At 28.7% G+C, this 9,409-nt stretch overlaps 1 protein-coding gene and 1 long non-coding RNA gene across 2 annotated transcripts; one reads left to right on the top strand and one right to left on the bottom strand.

Moving 5' to 3' along the window:
* On the top strand, positions 1 to 2,582 carry LOC149883778 (uncharacterized). Its single transcript, XR_016455969.1, has 5 exons — positions 1 to 278; positions 778 to 844; positions 1,666 to 1,710; positions 1,820 to 1,987; positions 2,085 to 2,582. It is a non-coding gene; the product is annotated as an uncharacterized LOC149883778 (long non-coding RNA).
* Positions 2,583 to 3,436: 854 nt separating this feature from the next.
* Positions 3,437 to 6,568, bottom strand: LOC145185217 (translocon-associated protein subunit gamma-like). Its single transcript, XM_080061061.2, has 3 exons — positions 6,309 to 6,568; positions 5,505 to 5,668; positions 3,437 to 3,770 (listed from the first exon to the last, which is right to left on the bottom strand). Exons 1-3 carry the CDS (start codon positions 6,433 to 6,435, stop codon positions 3,507 to 3,509), a joined length of 555 nt encoding a protein of 184 aa, XP_079917187.2. The 5' UTR covers positions 6,436 to 6,568; the 3' UTR covers positions 3,437 to 3,506.
* Between the last annotated feature and the right edge of the window lie 2,841 nt (positions 6,569 to 9,409).

The raw sequence follows: 9,409 nt of genomic DNA, 5'->3' as shown, positions 1-9,409 counted from the left end.
GAGGATCGAAAACTTAAATATCTTCAATGAAAACTATGCAACTCGTAGTAACTAGTTAAACTTTACAGCTAACTCCTTGTATGTAAAACTATATTTCTTGGTGACGTCCTTTAAGATCATTTAACATAAATCTTTTTCAAAGACATTCTTTACATCGCAACTAAGTCTGTCAAGCTCTTTTAAATAAGATGATTTATAAGATCTTCAAAAGTCGCGGGATCTGGTAATTAATCTCGTTTTTTGATATCTCCTTGTGACATCACTGTGTATAGCAATTGGTAAGTTAAAACCACTTTAGAAATGGGTTTTTTTTTTAAAATTCTTATTCCTCAATTTAAGTAGAATCTTAAAATCAGTTTTTTAATAGTGTATTCACCTAAGTGCTGGGTTGCAACCTAAATTTAATTTTGTGAGAATTTAAAGTGTTTTTTATATCAATTGATTTCGCCATAATCATCTGAGACTATCGAGCCAGATGGAATTTCAAGGGATAAATGCTGAATTCAATCACTTTATTGATAAATAAATAATCAGTTAGTGCTCCAGGTAGAGATCAGATTGCCCTTGCATGCTTTCAAGAAAGTTAAGATTTTTTAGATGATGATCATGTGATATTCCCTTTTTCTAACTGAAGACCATTTAACACTTCGTATTTACTGTTTAGAAACTTCTTGTACCTTTTTTTTGCTCTTATCTTTTAAACTATCTTTTGAAATTTGAGCGGTTAAGTGAAAAGGAGTAAAATCGATTTTCTTTGAAAGTGACATTCATTTTTAGGGCGAACAAAGTTTTATGCACAGAAGTATACTTTTAAAACGTTAGCTTGGATTTTCTACCAAGTGGTGTGAGTTTTTAAATTTAACATTTTTTACTTCGCAACTTTGACAGATCATCAGTTTTTTCAAATTTAATGACGGAAACTTTAGAATAAGGTTTACTTCGTGTTCTATAAAACACATTTAGTTTATAAAAATATTCTGAACTTATTCGTAATTTTGAGACTTTATACAGTAGGGCATCCCATACTTTTCAAAAATCACCTTTTTTTACCATAAACACTAGGCCCCAAGTATTTTTTTGCTCGAAGGTATATATTAGGATCTGTTAAAAAAAAACTGATATTATAAAGTCTTCAATTGCAAAAATGGACTTTACTGCTTCATTTTCTAGACAAAAAAAATTAGCTTTTGGCGAAAATAAAGTTGTTGCAACCGCAATATAAAAACCCATTACACTTCTTGATAAAATCAAACTTTTTAACAAATGCAAAACAAAGTTTAAGAAAGAGTACTTAAATAAAATTGTTTTAACAAGAGGTTTTGACTTTATATTTATATATTCTTCGTATTTCGATTTTTTTGTAATTATTTATTTTAACCCACAAATATATTGGCAAAGCAAAAGAGATATTTGACAATGAGTATGAAACAGTATGAAAACACGAATGGTTTAAAAACAATAAAAAAGGCAAGCACGTTTGACTTAATTGGTAATATAGAATTTTTAAAAATAAATATATATTAGCATTATCTGAATACTATAGATAATGTTTTAATAATATTATATTACTTTAATAATACTATTATTGATGATTTCTTACAAAAAAAATTATCATTAATAATAATAATATTGATAAATAATATAATGATAACATTTTATTTCCAGATAAAAGGAAGAGCTTTTATCTTCTAAATCAATATTTTTAAAAAGGTATTTCACTAGTTAATTTTGTATGGTGGTAAATTTACATTTAAGTTCATTGTCTATGATAGCAGTACTTCAAATACAAGCCATAATTGAGATGTTATCTATTGTTTAGAGGTTAAATTAAAATAAAAGTTAGGATGGGTAATGTTTTCACTCAACACAAATAAACTTTGCCTTCAACTTCTAATAGAAGATGGTAAGACAACCTCAAAGATCCCTAAAGAAGTTACTTTCCAAGGTGGCTGAAATGGAAAAAAATTACAATTTCCAGCCAATATCTGTAAGTCCTAGTTTAATTGAACTTCATGTAGAAATAGTAAATGAGTTATCTTCAGATTAGAAATATGCCTATAAACAATACCAGATATTAATTTTAGGAACTCTTGCAGCAAGTTTGACAAACCAAAATCCAGGCACTGTGGTCTATTCAAAGTGGTTCAACAAAGGTTCTTCCTTATTTATATTGTGAGTATGTAAACATGGATTAGAGGGAGATGAGCTAAAAAATTATGAATTAATAGGTTTATTGTATCAGTTTACTTCCCTATGTGGTTGCAAATCAAAGTAAGGCATAGTTGGGTAGAGAGAAAACAACAAATCCTGAACCAATTTGCCCATATAAAACTTCAAGATGAAAATGTACTATCTTCAGCATGGTATTGTCATTCTAAAAGTTTATTAAAAAGTTTACTTTGCAGCCAAAACAAGATTGAAAGGAAATTTGATGTTAATAAAATTTTTAAAACTAGAAAACATCAGAAAATGGGAGTCCTCACTCTCTCAGAGCATACAAGATTCCTAACTTAAACTTGCATACAACCACATTGACTGACCTTATAAGATGGAAAGAAGCCTTTAAACCTGTCAAATGAACAATAGTGATGTAGAAAATTCCTGATTGTCCTATGCTATTTCCATATTTCTTAAGAAGTAAAATTAATTTTAATTATGCTTAATAATATATTATAATTGATAAACGTTTAAGAAATATTTATTGTCATGAAAGTAGTTTTTAAATGATAAGCTTTTTTTAGTTAACTGCTGCTTTTGAAACCGTCTTTCGTTTTGAGAGAAAAGATGGTTTTATCTGAGCAAGAGCAGAAAATAAAGCAATAAACCCTCTTTTTAATAGCAAGAAGGGCATCTCTCCATTTCAGCATTTATTTTAGTCATTTTTAGTGCCTATAACAGAATGTATCAAAGAGATATTTAGATATATTAGAGAGAAAATAATTTAATTTTTGTTTTTTAATTTTTATAAGCTTGATATCGTATTTTAGAATAAGCATTTATGAAACCTGGCACCTATACATAGAATATGAAGGGGGGCTTATACACCACTCCAATTTTTCCAAAAGAATCTTTACTTATTGACATCCAATATGGTGAAAAAAAAAAGCGTTTTTTATACTATCTGTATGGGATAGTCTTACATATGTTAAACTTCTCTCTCCCACCCCCCCACCCCCATTTGAGTTAATATTTGAAAATTAAGGTCTATTTTTGCAAATGTTGCTTTTACTTCTTTACTTCAATAAATTTATATATGCCACCCCTTAATGTGTGTACCTAAAGGCAAAAAAATCCTTGGGGCTGACCTTGTTAATGAAATTTGAAAAGTACGGGATGCCCTATTATACAGTCGCAAACGTATTATTTAATCATAAGCTGTTCATTCCTTTAAATATAGTATAGGAAGAACATATACCATTATTTCAAAACTCAAGTCTTAGATAACTTAACAAAGTTTATTAAAACAATCATTTCTTATCATTCATAGAAATACATATCAAACAATTTTATTGGCTTCCAGTTGAAAGAAGAGCTACTAGGCCTGCTGCTAAACCGGTAGATGCTGTGAAGTTAACTGCAGGAGAAAAAGAGCGCAGGAGATAGAAAGAGCAGGTTATGATAATGAATAAATATAAGGTGTTGCTGTAGAATATGGCAAAAGTTGTGGCTTCAGTATCAGCGACATTATTCTTCTTCCACAAAATACGATCGTCCTTCTCTTTTCGGGATAGCTTTTTGGTTTCTGGTTTTGAATCACATTCAGCAGTTACCTAATACAAAAACCTTTGGATCAGTAAACGTTTACAATGAACTTAGAAAACATAATGCACTAACCAAATATTAAAATCTCAAAATTATGAAGAAAAAAAAAAAAAAATGTAAGGATGTCACTTTTACATAACACAAAAAAAGTGAAAAAATTTAAAGATTTAAAAGTAAAATCCATAGATAATTTTAAATTTTTAGTAAGATAGATAAATTTTTTTCATTTATGTTTTCGTTTAATATACAAATTATATGTTATAATAAACAAAATGATAAATCTTTAAGCAAATATTATACTTAAGGCATTGCATTTTAAAATATCAGTAGAATGAACTTGCACTTACTAATTTTATTTTAAAATTTCAAAATTATTATTTTTTTAAAAAGTGTTGTTAACTTATAAACTTTACTTTTAAACTTCTTTATTCATTAGTTAATAATAAATAAAAGAAAAACTCATGTTATAGTTCAAATTTTCTTTAACTCAAGGTTTGACTACAGTTATTTTTTTGTAATATAAAAAATATTTTTTGAATGAGTTTAAGAAATATTAAGAAATTTCCATGAAATGTTACAACTGAAGCAAAGTCAAATAGTTTTGTTCATTCACTTCCAAATAATTCTATTCCTTTACAAGTGCAGTAAATAGTCTACTATACACTTCAAATATACCATTTATGTGCCATCAAACCCCTTTTTTTAACTTTAAGCTGTGTTGCATTTGCTATCAACTGATCAAAAATGTGTTTGTTGAATGTTTGCTTTTCAAACTTGTTTATTTCATTTTAAACACAAAAAAAGAAAAAAAAAAAAAGAAAAAAAAAAAAAAAAAAAAAAAAGGATTTCAAAAGTGGTTTCATAACTGTTGATGAATCTTGCATTCACCACTATACACCAGGAAGAAAAACAGTTGTAATGATTGATTGAAGTGCACTAGATAAAGCAAATTATATTCCATCAGCAGGTGAGGTTATAACAACAATTATTTTGGATTACAACATAACTTTGTTGATTGATTATCTTCAGAAAGGTAAAACAGCCAATTCTGAATATTACACAAGCCTTTGAATTCAACTGGATGAAAAAATTGTGAGCTTCAACAAAGATTAGCGGAAAAAATTTCATTAAAATGCAAATACTCAATAAAGTGTTTTGACAATAGCTAAAATAAATGAATTAAAGTATGAAATGCTTGACTATCCATCATATTCACCAAATTTTAACCCAAATGACTATTACCTATTCCAAACCTGAAAAATTTCTTTATACTGTTTTACATTGAATGAAGAAGCAACTGCAGCTGTGGATGGGTATTTTACAAACAAACCTGAATAGCTATATGATGATGGAATATAATTATTAGAACAATGTTGAACAAAGTGCATTGACGTTGAGGGAGACTATATTGAAAATTAAAACTTATTTCATGCCAAAAATATTTTTATTTTATTGTGATTCAAGAAAACATTCAGAACAATCCCCCTCCACCCCCACCCTCAGCACTTTAGAAACTTTAAAATAATCAGTATAATTCAAACATAAATTCCTACTATTTTATTACTATTTTTATTAATCAAAAAAACTGGCTTTTAACCTAAAGATTGATACACACTAATATTTTATATATGTAATATAATTTAAATTCTTAATCATAGATAATATAAAGCTTTTGCATATGGTAACAAAACATGAAACAAGTTAATTGTTTCATGTTTATAAAATACAGAACAAAAAACTACCTCTTTAGAAATAGCAGCTTCACGCTTTTGCGCTATCTTATGCTTAAGTGTAAACTTAGTGTTCTTGTAAGCAAATGCAATCAAGTAGCCTGAACACAGAGTACCAACAAGAAATAAGACTGCATATGTCATTGGATCCATTAAATGAACCTTCCAGAACAACCCTAGAGGGAGAAATTGCTATTTCAAGTTTAATGTTAACTTTTAGTAACTTACTAAAAAGCAATTGATATTCAAAAACAATAATGCAAACAAGATTACATAAAAATACTACATATTTGTTTAGATATGTTTGTACACACACACACACACACACACACACACACACACACACACACACACACACACACACACACACACACACACACACACACACACACACACACACACACACACACATACACACACACGTCTTTAATTGATTAATTTATTTATTTTACATAGAATTGTTAAGTTCTTTAAAAGACATAAAACCTATAATGCACTCTTCATCTAGAAATTAACTAATTCACAATTTTATCCAATTAGATATATCAACAACACCTAAGAAAATCTAATTTAACTGGAAAACTTGCTTGATGCAAGTTATCAAGTTTAATGTTTCGTTTTAAATTTAAATAAACACAGAGAAAGATGATCTGTCTTACATTAATTTAATAGCTTATTTTCAAATACAGAACAACTACTGGGCATATAAAACTTATGTATTTTGAAAACAATTAAAAATTAAATGGAATATATTCATATAGTTTATACAGCATCTTTAGCAACATAAGAAACATCACAGGTAAAAGTTATACTTACAAAGCGGTAAAACAGCTACCATTAAAGCGTTGCCATAAAATAAAGCTTGAGATTTCTTAGAGACTGTCCTACTGAAATCTTGGAGAAGTACCTCTTCTTCTTGAGTGAGTTTATTTTTACTTGGCATTTTACAACTTCTCAAAGTATAAACACTAAAATTAGACTGACGATTGGATTTTAATATATTTATATATTCGCTTAAATATTAATGCCACGACAGCTTAGTAAAGGAACCGAACGCAGAAAATAAGAAGCCTAGGGATAACATAAACTCCTCCGTAGAAGATTTATAATACTATATTAAAAAAGTCATAAGATGAATGAAGCGATTAGAAACATAAAATGAAAAATAAAACGATGAAAGAAATAAAACATTTTATACTTAACAGAGAAAACTTAGTTAGAAAAATTTATAAATATTGTTGCTTTCGATACCTACCAGTAAATTTAATAAAAGTACACTAATTTTTATTTATCATGTCAATTTCCGCGCATAAAGTTTGAAAATGTAAAAGGTGTGAAGATGGGTCTTTCGTAGGGGGAGGGGGGGCTAGATTAACTAGACGTAAATTATTTTCTAATGAAAATTACATAACAGAATTTACTTATTGATTTAAAAGTAAACTAGTAATAAATATTTTTTTACATTAGTAGAAATAAATCATCTATAAACTTACATAAAAGCAAATTACCTTCCAAAATTATATATATATAGCTGTTTATTAAATTTAAATTTTAAGTTACCTTTACAAGTAAAAATAAATTTGTTTTTTGAAAATATTTTTCCATTTGCTAAAATAATTTGACTGGTAGAATACAGGAGGAAAAGAAGAAATTAGCATACACTTTAGTATAACCAAATTAAAAGGGCAAACTGATATTTTTGTGATCACTTACATGAAGAGTCACTATTTAGAGTTATATCAAAAAATGGAAAAAAAATCCGTTTTTTTTTTTTGTATGTTTTAAAAGAAAAAAATTTTTTTTTTCTTGAATGTTATCAGTCTCAAAATTTTTTTATGATTCTCTTTAAAGAAAAATTTAACGTCTGCAAATACCATAAACATTTCCATAACCTCTTTTTTGTTAAATTTTACGCGCTGGCTTTTGCGCAACCCAGTATTCCCAGCTTCAGTAGCACTCATATAAGTAAAGAAAATGCATGTTCTAATCAAATGACGACGTAACTAGAGTTAAGTTGCATTAAAATCGTCTCGGAGTGATCTACTTTAAGTCCAGTTAAACAAAACCATCAATCGGGAATATTAATAACAATAATTGATGCAGTTGAGTAGAATATTGAAGCATAAGCGTGTCATTATATGCCAAAGACATGACAGAGTGACTTTTCAGCACGACAACGCTCGGCCAAATTTAGCAAAACTCATCATGAACACTTAGGAGGCGCTTCAATAGAATGCCCTATCCCATCTGTTGTATTCACCAATATTGCTCCTTCCGACTACTACATTTTCCGGTCAATAACTCATGGCTTGACCGAGCAGCAAATCATGTCTTACAAAAAAGTCAAATATGGCTCGATTCTTGGATTGTCTCAAAAGACAAGAATTTCTTTACCGCAGATCTATACGCTGCCTGAAAGATGGGGAAAAATTGTAGCTAACGATGGACAATGGTACCAAAATCTTTTAACAAAGCTTCAAAGTAACAAAAAAAACCTCAAATATTATGTGCACCCCAAATATTATATTCGTAGTTTTTTTACTTCTGTTTTTTTTCTTTTTTACTATTGTTTGCTTTACAGAATCATGAAGCATGCTCTTTTCAGTACAAAGTTTAGCCAATTTAAATCTAATTTTGCAATTAAGCTCATTTCAAAAGTTTCTAAAACACATTCCTCTTAGAAGTGGAACAGAATCCAAGTCTTTAAGAAATGTAGCGTTTTCAGAAAAATCAGATATTATTAAAAACTTCCAGACCATTCAGTTAACGCTAGTTATATGAGCAAAGTTACTAATATTAACAAATTCTATACTTTTATAAACTTTGTTCAGTTCTCGAGCTCTGAAACCTTCTTTGAGTACTTGTGATTATAAATTCAAACTGCCTAAATGTGGTTTAATTGATCTTTGGCTACTTCTTTTGCAATGGACCAAATTATTTTTCCATAGGTTTCCCAGTTATTTCTGAAAAGACAGAACATGGCCTCTGGAAATCATTGGTTTATTGATTTTAAAGCGATTCTAATAAAGATTCAGTTTAAAATGAAAAAGTTGTATAAGTAACATCTTTCTATTTCTATTGTGAGCAACGTCTTTCTATTTCTGTTTCTTTGTAAAGTATTGATATAAACCAAAAAAAAAGCTTATGGAAAGCAAAAGATTGTTTTTTAGATTCTTGAGCACCATTTCACTTAATCAAGACAATTAATTGGTAGATATATTCGTCAAACACAAATATGTTATACCAAAGGTTACATTATAATTGTACCATCAAGCATTTAACATTAAAACTCAGAAAAAAAAGGGCTGTATTTAAGAATTTTTACAGAAATTCGATTGTTTAGTATTTCTATAGAAAATTAAGACAGAGTTGAAGTTTTAACTTTTTTCAAAATAAACTGTTTAAAATGGCCACAACTTCGAAATTATTAAGTTTCGCAAATTTCGCTTATGGAAACGTCTCAAAAAGTGCTTTCACTTCTCCAAAAATTTCAAAATAAAACATTTAAAATAAGTTTCGAAATTGTAAACATCGGCGTTTTTCTCAATTAATCGAAACCAACCCAAAAGATCGATATTCAGTTTTCCCATAGTTTTTCCCACCTCTATCTGGAACATATCATCATAGATAGATGTTAAAACTCGAAACTGAGCTGAATTCTTTCTTACTTCTGAGAGAAGTTAAAATCATGCTGAGTTCAATTCGGAGCAACAGGGAATTGAACCCGGGCCTTTCATTATGTCAGAGAGGTGTGATACCAATTTAGCATTGTCGTCTGGTTTTTTGGTTTTTAACAATTAGTAACGGGCAATAATCGACCTCTTTATCAGCCTTGTAAGATAACTCAAATTTTATGAAGTTTGTTAAAATAGAAATCTATATGCGTTGAAAACATCAAAGCATGAGACAATTTTATA

This window comes from Hydra viridissima, unplaced genomic scaffold (genome assembly GCF_058129835.1).
Source record: "Hydra viridissima isolate aposymbiotic clone 2 unplaced genomic scaffold, HvirCarnegie_v1 scaffold_9, whole genome shotgun sequence".
NCBI classification, from domain to species: Eukaryota; Metazoa; Cnidaria; class Hydrozoa; order Anthoathecata; family Hydridae; genus Hydra; species Hydra viridissima.
This window is presented reverse-complemented; position numbering and strand designations above follow the sequence as displayed.

What these genes read in the sequence shown, in the direction of transcription:
- LOC145185217 (XM_080061061.2), bottom strand. Translation starts at nt 6,435, where the DNA reads ATGCCAAGTAAAAATAAACTCACTCAAGAAGAAGAGGTACTTCTCCAA. An exon ending in GGTAGCTGTTTTACCGCTTT is followed by an intron (nt 5,669 to 6,308) that starts GTAAGTATAACT and finishes TTCTCCCTCTAG; the next exon opens with GGTTGTTCTGGAAGGTTCAT. An exon ending in AAGCTGCTATTTCTAAAGAG is followed by an intron (nt 3,771 to 5,504) that starts GTAGTTTTTTGT and finishes TTTTTGTATTAG; the next exon opens with GTAACTGCTGAATGTGATTC.